This window comes from Ceratotherium simum, chromosome 7 (assembly GCF_057802395.1).
Source record: "Ceratotherium simum simum isolate JZ-2026a chromosome 7, ASM5780239v1, whole genome shotgun sequence".
Lineage (NCBI taxonomy): Eukaryota > Metazoa > Chordata > Mammalia > Perissodactyla > Rhinocerotidae > Ceratotherium > Ceratotherium simum.
Window position 1 is genome coordinate 79794050 of NC_141906.1, and position 14393 is coordinate 79808442.

A 14393-nucleotide genomic window follows, 5' to 3' on the forward strand; every position below is an offset into this window, starting at 1 on the left:
TCCAAGGCTCTCCCTCTCCCGTCTCCAGAGCAGTAGCCCTGCATCACATTGAGTTTAAAAGAAAGAAATACTTTTCCTAAAGAATTCGCACACAAATAATCTCATTACCCCAGCACTTGGGTTTATACAGCAGACGTCTTCTGCCAGGAAAAAAAAAGCACTCCACACTCACTCACATGGAACAGCTGCGAGGAGAGAAATGGTATTTAATTCATTGTGAAAAATTCAACAATGGCTACACTGCACTTTTAAAAGCCTTTTGATAGTAAAACCCACAGAGAACAGCCCATCCTGTGTGCTGAAAAGCAGCTTGCCCACAATTAGTCTCTCTATTCAGAGGTCTGAGAAATCTGTGTAAACTTCAGCACGTGCTATGTACACTGTGGACAGCTTCAAGGGTATAACCTTTCAGAAACTTCCTAGGGTTTAGTCTTGCTCAGCGACTCTGTCTGCTCACAGAGCTAGATGGTGGAGGAGGAGTAAGGGCACAAAGGCAGTGCAATACTTAGGTGACAGACCCTAAGTGAATGCCAGCAAAGGAAAACCATTCTCGGAAGCAGCCTTGCAGATTACCGAACTCCTTCGTGCCCTTGAATAACCAGTGTTGGACCAACGTTGGCCCAGAGGCTCATTTTCCCTATATGCCTTCTCTGTTAGATTTTCATGGGTCTTTGGTTTGTGAGAAAGCTAGGAAAGCTTATATTCTCTTTTCCTAGAGGCTGGATATTGCCACTAAGGATGAGGCAACAACAAAGACCTAAAAAAATGTCTGGGCCGTCTAATGGTTAAGAGCATGGGCTTTGGAGTAAGATCCCAGCATAACCGGCCCTCTCCCCACCTCCCAGAATTATACTTCTTTGGGGAAGTAACTTTACCTCTCTGAGCCTCATTCATCTCATCTGTAAAATGGGGATAATACCACCCTCAAGGGAATATTGTAAGAGTAAAAGAGAGCACACACGTGTGACCCTTAGCATATAGAAATTATTTAAGGAATGGCACTTTCTCTACCTCTCAAGCTGTCCTAGAAAGAAGGCAGGCCTTCTGTTGACTACAATAAGATTATTTAAAATTAAAGAAGAATGGGATATGAACTATTTTTACTCCTTATTCTTAATTTTTTTATTGGTCATTAAAGAAGCAACAAGAAATAGAGACAAGCACAGATAATCTAACTGGAAATTCTGAGGGGTCTGAACCATGTTGAAAAAAACCCACGAAAAGTCAAACAAACTTGGCACCATGATAGGTTGGTTTGTTGTTCAGGAACTTTAAACTCAGATTTTTCAAAGCACAAAGTACTGATGAAATGCCTGAATATTTCAGTTATGGTTGAAGCAAACACAACAACTTTTCCATTATTTCTAGTCTTTACTCCACTCTCCAGGAACAGCCCTCAGGCATTTCAGCCAGTTTCATTATAAAACCCAATATTCAAGCTATGAGTGTTCACTGGGATACAAGCCCTAAGCCTTGCTCAGTGAAAAATGTCCATCTGTATTGACCCAAGAAGGAAATGCTAGGACATCACTGGGCAGTTCGAAGTAGCTGACCCAGGGTGGGTGATCTCTCTTGCCAGATTTGAGACTTCTGAAAATGGTCTCCACTTGTCTAAGTTAGTTTGTGGCAGCAGCTATAATAGCCAATGGTTCCCAGAGAAGCCGAAGAGCAGAAATGAGGGCTCAGACTCCAAAGGACGGCCCAGAGTCGGAGGCAGTTGGCTGGGAGAGCCTGGAGCATGCGGAGGTTTATGGACATGGTTGTTTCTGTATACATTGTTGGAGGCGGATTTCTGCCCCCTTCAGAGGCACTGTTCCTATCACTCATTCCCCCTCCCCCACCATGAAATAGCGATGCTGGGGGAAATCAATCAAGCACTGGAAAATCTGCAAGAAGCGGATCACAGTGTGACTCTCCCATGGTCCTCTGAAGTAGAGCCAAGTGCTCTGCCCCATCCCCACCTCCACCTCACAGAAGAGAGGCCACAGGTCCAGAACCTTCCTAGGTGTTTGGAGAGACCATTCTCAGGAGCATAAAATAAAAGGAGATGTGGGAAAAGAAAAAGGAGAGATGTGGCTGGACTTTAGGGAAGGCTTCAATGTCCAACATCTCCGAGACAATGGGATGGAAACAGCTTCCAGATTTACATACACTCTCTTGAGACTGACCAGAGTGGTGAGAAGAGATTGATAGGAAGGAAGCTTATACCAGTGAATTCAATCCCGTTCAACAAAATATGCTTAGCCTACTCTCTAAATACAATACACTAGGTGCTGCAGGGGGTACAAAGGTACCTTTTCTTTTGGGGCAATTTTGTAACCTCTTGGGGGTCTCAGACCACTTTGAGCATCAGAGGAAAGTTACAGACCCTTAGAGAAATTCTCGCACACATTAAGGGAATCACACGTTTCTGAAACTCCTCCGGGTCAAGCTCCCCTACTCTCTGAGAATCTGCAGGTCTAAGACATGGCAGAAAGCGTCACGGTTAATTAAAAAAAAAAGTATGAAGAAATCAAGTGACAACTACAAAGGTTGACTAGCCTCCTGGTTCCATGGATATTTAAATCACTGGTATCTCTGTTTCTCAAGCACCACCTTAGCCAAGTCTGAGGAGGTATGGAAAAGACTGGGAAAACAACTTCAGAAATCCATAACTTCATTTTTTGGTGTTTTAATGCCACCTGCAAGGACAAACAGAGGTCCCAACGGTCTGTGTTCTTAAATACCAAGAAAGTCCAAAAGAGTCAAACATTTCTTCACAGAGGTCGCAAGTGACTCTGACTGGGATGTTCAAGAATGGAGTGGGGAAAGCATACCTCTATTTAAAAAGTAGTGACGTGGGTAGGGGATGGTCAACTGACTAGATCATGATGGGGGGCAGGGTCTGAACTGAAAGTTGATGGGCCACTCACACTGCCTGCCTCAGAAAGAGCCAAAGGTTGCCCTATATATCAGTGGAGAGGTAATTTCTCTCAGAGTGCAATTAGGTCTCATGTTTGACCTATGACCTCTGGCTCATGAGATATTTATGCTCTCCAGACAGGCAGCAAGGGGGCAAGTGAGTGAAGATAGAAGCTGAAGGCATTTAACAGGCAAAAGAGGGAAGGAAGGAAGGAAGGAAGGAAGGAAGGAAGGAAGGAAGGAAGGAAGGAAGGAAGGAAGGAAGGAGGGAGGGAGGGAGGGAGGGAGGGAGGAAGGAAGGAAGGAAGGAAAGAAAGGAGGGAAGGACAGAGGGAGGGAGGGAGGGAGAGAGGAACCTGATCAATTTAAAGTAATCTATGAAATCATGAATTGAGAGCCATGCTTTGGTGCTTGCCACTTCCATATTCAATACGTGTTTTTGTTCCTCACCATAATCCTGTGAGGTGGGCAGTACTATACTACACCAAGGAAACTGAGGCTCAGAAAGGGTCAGTGATCTGGCCACGGTTGCAGAGCTGGTAGGTGGCAGGGCTCAAACTTGGCCCAAATCAGACTCACAAAACTTTCTTACTCATTTCTCAACAGTGACAACCCACACGTGTGCTCTGGGTAGAGCGTTCCGCTCTCTCACCTATCTCTCTATCTCCCCAACCTATCTAGAACTCCCTCCAACCTCTTGCAAAACGGAATCTAAGTCCAGAATCTCTTCTGTTGCAACCGTCTCTTTCTAAAGCCCAGCTTGGGGCAGATGTGCTCCCACGGACTGAATGAAGGCTTTCAGGCCCCAGCATTCACTCCTCTCTCCTCTCCTCCCTGCCTGGACCTGGATTTAACGACTCTCGTCCTCGGACGCCCTACCTCTTGGCTCGCTCGGCCGCGCCCGCTTTGCTGGCAGCGCCGGGGTTAACCCGCCAGCCCTGCGGAGCAATGATTTCTGTTTTATTTCAGCAGGGGAAGTGTGTGCCTGCCTGATTAGCCTGATGGTTTCCTCTTTTCCCATAACCTCCAGACCCCCATGGCCCAAGTGTTTACTCTCTGAAATAAAAAATCTGCTGGTGTTTTTCTTTTTGTGTGCTCGTGTATTTTGGGAGGATTGCAGAGGAGGAAGGCGGGGTAGGGGTTAGGGACGCGGAGGCTGGGAGGCTGGGGAAGGGAGCGAGACGCCTCCCCCTCAGGCCCTCCCCCACCGAGCCTCTTCCAGCTGCAGGCTCCGGGCTGAGACCCCTGGCTGCAGTGCAAGAAAGAAACTTATTAATGAGGGAGTTGGGTCTCCTGCTTCAGCAGCTATAAACACAGCGAACATCTGGAGAGAGAGTAAGAGTCTCTCCGCGGCCAGACACTGAGAAAAACAGGCTGTCTCTGCGCATCCATCCCCCACCCCTGCACTCTCTCACACAGCCCCCTCCCCTCCGCCGGACTCCAGCTCCCACACCATTCACCCACGCCAAGATTTCCATTCACTGAGTGGAGCAGCGCCCGGCCGCTGCCTGGGCCGAGCCAAGCGGGCGCTGACGCCAGGCGCGGCATCTCCCGTCCCCAGCTCCGCTCTAGGAGTTCCACAAGGGGGGTCAAACTGCTTGAATAGAGCAAGAAGTCGGTGCCCCAGGGACCTTTTCCCAACTTGGACCAAATATTTGTGGTTTGAAAAAGTTAAGAGAACTTTTTTCTCCCCAGCCTCTTGGGACTTCCCGTGCAATGCTGTTACTTCCGAGGATTTTTGAGAAGCAACGAATCGGAGGACAGCCACCAGGATGCTCGCGTTCTAATTGTGACTCCATTACCCGTGGTCTCCCATTCTTCCTCTGGGTTACCTTCTTTCCCGAGGCCCTACAGAGGTGATTTACATTTATAAAGGCCTCTACAACCCTCACTGACCCGGGCTGTGCGTCACTACGCAGACACAGGTCTCAAGTCCCTAACCGGGCAGTGCTTCACTCTCTGGTCCGCATCAGGCTCTCTTCTCTTTTCACTGGTAAAATGAAGCACAGGGAAGGGTAAAGTTGGCAGGTGTCAGAAAGTTAGCCTTGGGCAGGATGAGAGTGGGACACCTAGTTTCTTTGGCTCACTAAAATTCACACTCCCATCATGCTGAAAGGAAAAAGAAGGAAGGTGATGTTTATTGATTACCTGCTATAGACTATGACGTTTTAAGTAGACTACCCCATTTAGTGGGCACAAGAACTCTTTGAAAAAAGTGTGATTATCCCACCTGGTTAAGGAGAGGGAACAAGATCCCAAGCCAGTTCTTGCTTTTTCCACCAAACCACCCTGAACCCTATGCTTGGACTCAATACCTTGCAGCTTATACTCAAAAACTTATCCTGAAAGTTCCTGTAATCTGCATATGAAATAGCACAGGCTGGAAAGCTACCAAGGGAGCAGTGGGTGGGAATAGAAAGGATGAGGCAATGTGACATTGCTCAAAAGGAGCAAATTCAGTCCATAGCCAGAGAAATATCCTTCACTTGTGGAGAATAGGGTCAGGTAGAAATCTCATTATCAGAAGAACAAAACCATCTAACAAGTGTGTAGGATAGATTTTTGCACACGGATTCTCTCCCTAATGTACTGCTTGGGCAAGGCAGACCTGCTTCTCTTTCCTCCAGCCTTTCTTTCTGGCAACCTTTGGTTCTCCCAGAGATGGAATGTGGCGGGGGAAAAGGTGTCCCTGCATCAAGCTTCCCTCAACGCTGTCCCCTGGAAGTAATTTGTCAGGGCAGCTGGGCCCCAACTCTAGCCTTCTGTGAAAGGCTAAAACCTAAGCCAGGGTTACAGCTTCCTCCTTCCCAAAGAACACAACTATCAAGGCAGAATCTGAGAAGGTTGAAATTTTCCCTGAAAAGAAAAGTTCACATTACAACCTGCCAGAAACACACACACATACGGGATCAGAACTGTTTTGAAGAACAAAGAACCTGAAACAGTTCCTCTAGAAAAAGAAGACAAACCCTGAATGAGGAAAGAACAGATATGTGCAGCAGATAGAGTTTAAAATACCATTTTTTAAAACCACAGGGCCATCTGAGATGGTCAGTTGAAGGAACAAACCTGCTATGAGAATAAACATTTCAGAGCAAGGTGAATCTCCATTTAACAAGTCTCTCTGGCATTCCCTCAATGTTCTCAACACTTAAAAGCCAAATTGGAGGCATCTGTTTTTCCTGCTGAAACTTCCCACCTGGTTGTCGATGGCCCTTTCCAAACATCGGCCCAGGTTTGATCTCTCCCAGCCGCCTGGCCATCTGAGAAGGCCCCAGGAGAGACCGTGAACTCGGACTCTCAATATATCTCCCACTTGAACTTCCAAAGTTTATTTGGGAAAGACATTCTTCAGTTCTACCATTTTACTAGTAAATTTATTTTAGAAATTTTAAATAGTGAGATCCGAAGACACACGCTTACATTGACAACCTTTATCTCACAAATGAAGTGTAATATTTCATATAGGAACCATTTCTTCTATCATGTAAATGTACTCCCCACACACACACACACACGAATAAAAGTTGCTTAGCGACAAGGAATGCGTCTTCCCCTTTCTCCATATGTCTTCTCAGTTTCCAGTATGTGGCGCTGGCCACCAAACGTGTTCAAGCAATCAACGAGTCACTTTCTGACTCAATACCCAGACATTTTTGGACTCTTGGGCACTTTAGGACAATGAGTTATAATAGCAAACATTCATATCGTGCTTGCTAAGTGACGGGACTTCTTTAAGCTTTACATATATTAACTTAGTGGTTCTCAAAGTGTGGTCTCTGGACCAGGAGCAGCAGCACCACCTGAAAACTTGTGAGAAATGCAAATTCTTGGGCCTTACCCTAGACTCACTGAATCAGAAACCCTGGGGATAGAATCCTACAACCTATGTTTTAACAAGCTCTCCAGGTGATTCTGACACACTTTGAGAACCAGTGGTTTAGATGAGGAAACTGAAATACAGAGATTAAGTAAGTTGCCTAAAGTCACACAGTTAGGAAGAGCTGATGTGAAACCCAAGCTATCTGGTTCCAGAGTCTGGATTCTTTACCATTATACTATATATACTTCCTCTCTCATGAAGAATGAGAAGTAGAGAGTGACCCAGCCCTGATGGCCTAGTGGTTAAAATTCAGCGCCCTCCATATCGGGGGCCTGGGTTCAGTATCCAGGCACAGAACCACACCACTTTTCTGTCAGTAGCCGTGCTGTGGCAGGGGCTCATATAGAAGAATTAGAAGGACTTACAACTAGAATATACAACTATGTACTAGGGTTTTGCAGAGGGAAAAAAAAAACGAGGAAGATCAGCAGCAGATGTTAGCTCAGGGCAAATCTTAACCAGCAAGAAGTGGAGAGTAAGCTGTGAGTGAGGGTAGATGAGGTTTTACCATGCTCAATGACCAAAAACATACCAAATTGCATTATACAAGAAGAAAAAAAGTATTGTCTGGCTTCTCAAATCAAGGACCATGGTGATGAGACCATAGGTTCATTCCCATGAGGTTACGTTGAGTTTACTGTGTTCTGTAGCTGCAGACAGCTTTCCAGCTCTAAGAAACTATTTTGTAAAAGTGAGCTTTGGTCACAACATCATATCCCTAAGTTTGGCTGATTCAAGAAAAATCAATCTCTGAAATGAAAAATAATTTGCTAGTATATAACTCTGAAAGGGTGCCAAATAAGCATCATATTTTCTGATACAACTATTGTCATTCATAATCATGATAACTACAAGGTTAAAATCAAATATGGACAGCTGTCAGTTGATGGGATGGACTGTGGTTTTATGGCCTGGGGGCTCAGTTAGGTCTCCGTTGTCAGTTTTCTAGCTCCCAGGAGAAGACAGGCATTTCATGACTCCAGCTGGGTCTGGGCACCACTCTGAGCTCATTGCCTCTGTCTAAAAATGGTTTGTCACCTACTTTGCCCCCTCAATGGGGCTGTGGGTAGGAAACTAGTCATAATAGTTAATGGCAGTGAAACGTTAGTGAGTTCTTAGAGACAGGGAGCAAGAGATTGACATAAAAAATGATCCTTGCTATGATGATTGAGAGAAAGGGCTGGGGTTGAGGGACAGAATAAAGGAAAGGAACAGAGAGAAGGCGGGGTCAGTGGGCTCCACTCCAGTCAGACTATAAACAGTAACAGACATTTCAGCCGTGTCTCGTGTAAGGGGCTCCATTGATTCACAAAGCTCCCCGACAGAGGGATGACGAGAAACTAAGACAGAAAGGGCCCATTCATTCATGCAGAACACCAGCTCTCCATCCCCATTGGCTCTTGTTAATGGCTCCAGGCTGATAAGGAGGAGGGGGAAGAGGCGGATGGGAGGAGGAGGTAGAAATGAAAGAAAATGATGACTACAAGATTGTCATGAAGAAATGTACAGCTGCAAGGCAATTGCATGCAAATGTGGCTTCCCTTTTTAGCTGTATAGTTAATGTCCTCAGATTCATTTCTCTTTCTCTTTCATGTCATCTTTCCCTCTGCTTCTTGCCTTGTCTTTTTCTGGGCTCCCCGTTTCTCCCCTTCCCATTCATCTTTTATATTCTCTTCCCAGTATTCACCACCTCTCTACTAAAATCCACTTATATCTCCTGTCCATTTCCACATATCTCTTCTTTCTTCCTCAGAACCCCTTTCACCAACTTTTCTGTCCAATTGATTCTTGACTCATCTTGGTTACTGAGTATTCTGTTCCACTCACCTGGTAAGGCTCTCCTCCCCCATTCATGTTTTCTCTCAGCTTTATTCTCTCCTGCCCCTCCCTTCCTCCACTCCTCTCCTCCTTCTCAGCCTCTGCCTCTTTGTGAACAGGAACAACATTCAGACAAAGGGGCCTAATCGTTTCTTGATGGCCCCTCCTGTTGGGTATTCCAGTCACTGACAGATGTGTAGTCCTTGGAAAAGGAGTTCATTCATCTCTTCTGAGAGCACAAACGTGAGACGGGAGCGGGGGTGGGGAGTGGCCATGAGACGGAGGACGGGAAGGAAACTGAAGTTATAAATAGGATAAAAGAAAATGAAAAAAATGTAGAGTATTTTTTTTCTCTCTTTCTTCTTACTCAACACATCTCCAAGGAAATGTACTGCAGCTGGAGAAATCATTGGTTGGTCCATGTCTTCATCTCCCTTCCCTATAACCCCAAGATTTCCTTCCAAAGAACACCCATCAGTGAGGAGGGCTGGACCACAGCCCAGAAATAATCGTTGCAACTCCTTCGTCTGGACAGCCCAAAAGGCGAAGGAGGGGCTGGAAAAGCTCAGGGTTGTTGCCGGATACTTCCATCAGAGGAAGCCTAGGACAGAAAGAACTACAGAACATCGCATTTCCCACCAAGCACCACTCCTTCATGGAGGCTTTCTAGCATTTCTGAGCTATAGCTGAGGGCAACCTAGGTTATTTTAGTACTGGTTATTATATGCCCCCATCTTACCATCCTACCCAAAAGCCACTAGTCTGGGTGACTCCAGCTTCCTTCTTCTTACAACAATGAAGTGGACTATGGGAAGAAGATTATATCATACCCTATAAGTCCTTGCATGTTAAAGCAGCTTCGTCTTGAGAGGCTGTTCACATGTGTCACAGACACTGTCCCATTGGCCCTGGGATAAAAACTCTTTTGCTTTTGAGAACATTGACAAGGAGGAGAATGAAAAATCATCTTCACTTGGGCATTTACCTACTTCTCAGCTAAAACAGAGAAGGACCATGTCTTTTTGCCATGAAGAAGAGACATTCTGATCTTGAGGCTATGGGTGAGTGTGGAGATGACCTCTGCTATTAAGATGTAACTTGCAGCAAGCAGAAGCACCATCCAGAGCTGAAAGTGTTAAGGCAAGTTAGCTTTAATCTCTGTTGCACTGGGAGATATAAGACTTAAGCCTAGTGGCATTAGTAAGATTCAAGAGTTATACAAATATAGACATAACCATTTTGATCTTTTGCTTACAGAAATGAAATCTATTTTGTTTAGAATTTTTAAAAATCACTTTTTTCATCTCTTAAAATTTTAAGTCCTCAAGTCTAGCCTGTGAACAGGTGCAAAATCCTCCCTACCTCCTCAAGAAATGGGTAGATAGCCAAGACATTTGTATTTATGCTTGGAGGAGCTGAGATACCAAGCAGAAAGTGACAGCACAAATGTCATTATGTCTGAAATCCAGGGTGGTGCCAAAGGTACCTCAAAGATCAATGGCTACTGAGTCAAGAGAATATGGATCACAAGAATTGATTTCATTCTATCCTGTAGAAGAACCAGGCAACTGGAAAGCAACTCCCATGCCTTCCTCCCCAAGGCCCACCAAGTGCAACAGCATCTTGTTCTGTGTCTCTCTGGTCAAAGATAAAGTGTGGACAACAAAGCAAACATTATTTTATTTCTACACTATTATAACAGTAGCTTATCACACAGTTTTGTGGGGTAAAGAGACACCAAACAAAAAAATTGCACTTAAGTTAGATTCCAGTTTCTTTCCCCCTATGTAATTCCTGAGAATTACATATCTTCAATATGCAAGAGTAATGAAATTTCTTATACTAGGAATTCATCCTGGAAGAAAACACAGATTTTTAACTGGCTTTTTCGTATTTGGTTATACTATCATATCATGTGGTCTCATGAAAAATTGAATTTAATATGTGAATCGCTCATTTAGGAATCCCCAAATTCAAGTCTTATATTTTGTACTAAAAATAAATAAAAAACTTATCAGGCAAACAAAGACTAATGAAATTTGTGAAAAACACAGTGACTCCTGCAAAATAGAATGGGGGTGAGAGCTTTGAACTTCTCAGGTCTTCAGGAGAGCGGATCCATAGAGTTCTCTGGAGTGTGATTCCTGTTCACCAGAGGGCAGCACTGTGACCAGCAAGTCAAGGAGTGAAGGGAACGCTGAGAGGAGAGAAGCTTCTGTGAAGAAGAGTTGGGGAACAAGAGAAAGGGGACAGAGGGAAAAGAAGTCAGACACATGTGGGCATGGATGGGCAGAGAGGTAGAGAATAATGGAAAGAGAAGACGAACGAAGGAAATTATGTTCTGTAAGAAGGCTGACTAATTCACACGCCCTCTGTTTATCCAGTTCATACTTGATGACTGCAAAACTTCTAGGCCCTTTGTCAACAGCCAGGCTGAAATGGATAAGTCTCAGGAAATGTACAGTAGACAAAACTATTTACAAAATGAAGACCTAAAGCAACCTCTCTTGGGCCCATTCCTAGAGTTTCGTCACCTTGTCATTGGAGAATAAAGTCCCTCAATATTATTGAGAAGGTCTGGGACTTTCCATTCGAGAACAATAGCATTCCGTACCCACATAAACCATGGCTGCTGTGATTTGATGAGCAGCCCTCATCAAATTTTCATTGTCCTTCAACTCTATCCTCATTCTCAGCCTTTGTTTATGTTCCTACCTGAGCCACAGTGTTCAAGACCAGTAGGAACTTCCTGAGTGGCCATCTCATCCCAGAAGGGGTAGCAAGCTCTTTGCGGGTAATAATTGGACTGGAAACCACAGGCCATTCGAGGATCTTCATAAGAGTTGATAGGTCCCTGCCTCTGTGACCAGGGAAAAAAAGAAAATTTATTAAGAAGAAAATCTCTACATTTTAGCCCTAATGGAACAATAACTTCATATCATCCAACCACATATAAGTAGGGATCATCTATAGATGATAACAAAATAGGACCAACTATTGATCACCCACTCCCCCAAAAAAAGCCACAGGGAAGGAGAGGGGTTCCAACTACGTATACACTTATTTTCATCCATTTCTTCAAGCATTTGAGGACTACCTTTTCTGATTTTCAAATAAGGACCCATGGTTAACAATAAGGCAGAATCTTGGTCATCTTTTATACAATCCTGGCTTTTGGTTTTTTATGTTATCTTACTCTGTAAAAACACTGTGAAAGGAAATAGTTACAAGACATTCCAATCTCATAGAACCAATAGATGACAAATGCCAAAGGAGAAACAAAAAATGGACCCACGTAATAAAAATCACTCATTTTTTAGTTAATAAATGTACATAGGTTTTAACAATATGAATGCTAGACAGGAATTTTCAGTTTCTGCCAACATTTGGGGACTTGTGCCACTCTCCCATCAGTTTTATAAAATCCAATAGATATACTATCCACCCAGTACTCTCTAAGGAAAACAAACATGCTGTGTGGGAGGCCGTGTTTTGCCAGGAATAGGGAGGCCTATTCCTTGAAGCCAAGGATACATGGACTCAAATCCTGGCTCCACCACTTACTCATGGGAGGCCTGGGCCTGTTCCTTCATCTAAACCTCAGTTTACTCAGTTGTAAGATGGGAATAATGATACCTACCGCATCAGATAGGAGGATTAAATGAAATAATATGTGTAAGACAATAATATATAAAGCAAAATAAGACATAAAATGCATGTAATAAAATTATATATTATATAAAATGCATGTAATAAATAGTGTATGTGAAGCCTAATATAAGGTAGGTATTATTTTAATATAAGAAACCCCTAACATTCCTGGGATTGGACAATAGAGTTAAAAATTAAAACATAAAAGAAGAAGCAGTAGATTTATGGAAAGAAGATTTCCTGAGAATAGGAGTCTAATCTACATTGACCCCTCCTCAACTTTTTTTCTTTTTTATTCTTTCTCTCTTCTCTTATGGCCCCTCCACCTTCATAAAAACCCCAATTAAGAAAATTAAACTCTGCTAGAATTTGATGTGATTAAATCTATTGATGTTAAGGTGTTAATTAATAAGCGTCACTCCTCAGGTGGTATTCTCATCCCTAGAGAGTAGCTCGCTAACCCCCAGTAAGATCCTCTAATTGGAGAGCCTCTTATGCTCTCTCTCCCCTCGAGCTGCAGTACAAGAACTCAGCACGATTACACTAGATCCAATTATTCTCTATCTACACTCTCTTCACCGTTTTGCAATTGTCCATTCACTTAAGCTCAGTAAAAATAAGAGAAGAGAGTATATTGCCACAGAGAAAAAGGAAAATTAAACCCAAAATATAGAAAGAGGTTTTCTACACATTAATTTGGACCAAATTTTCCATAAAATTCGTAAAATCATTCAAACTAGGGCTGATGAAGTTTACTTTGGGATGTTCACCCCCCAACTGGGCTAAAGGTCCTGAGAATGTAATGACACCCTTAGGACTGAAGGGAGTCGCCTTGAGTGTTTGTCTGTCAGAAGCTAACATCCCTGGCCTTCTGCCACCAGGAGGCCCTGGTGAGAACCAGGGAATACAAATAGGCAATGGCAGTTCTGCTGGCTATTTGTTTTTGAGACTATCAGATTTAGGGGAATCATCAGCAAGAACTCTCTATCAAGCTTCAGTCAGAAAACGTTTCCTTAATTCTAGGTTAAAACCATTTTGCTGATATTGTATTTTAATATTGTAAGCTTCTGAAACAACTATATTAAGGTTTTCTTTTGCATCCCAAGGATTAGTAGGTCTTCAATAATACTTTGCAATGGAATCAATTTGAAACACATTTCCTAGACTAGCTGTGTGCTCTCAATGTCTATCCCCATCTTTTCATATTGTTTCAGAGTCTTTCTCAAAATTCAATGTCAAGTATCAGAGTTGTAGGAATAGGGTCTTTTTCTTCTTCTTCTTTTTTTTTTTTTTTGTGAGGAAGATCAGCCCTGAGCTAACATCCATGCTAATCCTCTTCTTTTTGCTGAGGAAGACCAGCTCTGAGCTAACATCTATTGCCAATCCTCCTCCTTTTTCTCCCCCCCAAAGCCCCAGTACATAGTTGTACGTCATAGTTGCACATCCTTCTAGTTGCTGTATGTGGGACGTGGCCTCAGCATGGCCGGAGAAGCCCCAAACCAGGGCCACCAGTAGCGGAGCGCACACACTTAACTGCTAAGCCACGGGGCTGGCCAGGAATAGGATCTTGAGCGAGGACAGTTTGATTCTAAATGGTTCTCTAAGGAGAACTCTAAGTTGCTTGGCACTGCCTTCTTTTGGGCCAGTGTGTGCATGGTTTGCCTGAGCCAGATCCTTCTAAGATGGCAGTAGGCAGCAAAGGTAGGATCCTTGTACGCAGGTAGGGGGTAGTTACTAGGGTGGTGGGAACAAAGGAGAACTTGAATTCAGGTTTAAAGTTTACGCTTTCTCTGCTAAGGAAAGGCCACTGAAGGCCAGGTGTAGTGTGCAAAGAGGTGTTGAAGGAAAATGATCTGGATATAACGTATAGGGGAGAGACAGAAGGCAGAAAGAGCAGTTAGTATGCGAGGGATAAAGCGATGAGGTTCCAGACCTGGGCAATGACACATAGCTGTATGGTGAGTCAACTCACAGCCTGTGAGCAACAGCCACACGCAACATCAGCCTGAGTTTTTGTGGTTGGCTTTTTTTGTAAAGTCTCTCCTGCCCTCAAACCAGGCTCTTTGTTGTCAGGGATAGTTCATTTATTATTTTATAAGTGGAACTCTATTTTTAAGACATATTTCCTCTTTAGGTGTCC

The 14393-nt window shown here is 43.8% G+C and overlaps 1 protein-coding gene across 2 annotated transcripts in view; it reads right to left on the reverse strand.

Moving 5' to 3' along the window:
* ETS1 (ETS proto-oncogene 1, transcription factor) overlaps window positions 1-14393 on the reverse strand; it is a 126025-nt gene that overhangs the window by 87212 nt on the left and 24420 nt on the right. For both annotated transcript variants that reach the window (XM_087433922.1, XM_087433921.1), the window contains exon 3: window positions 11318-11462. In XM_087433922.1, the coding sequence (XP_087290048.1) occupies window positions 11318-11462 (145 nt within the window). The remainder of the gene's footprint in view (window positions 1-11317; window positions 11463-14393) is intronic.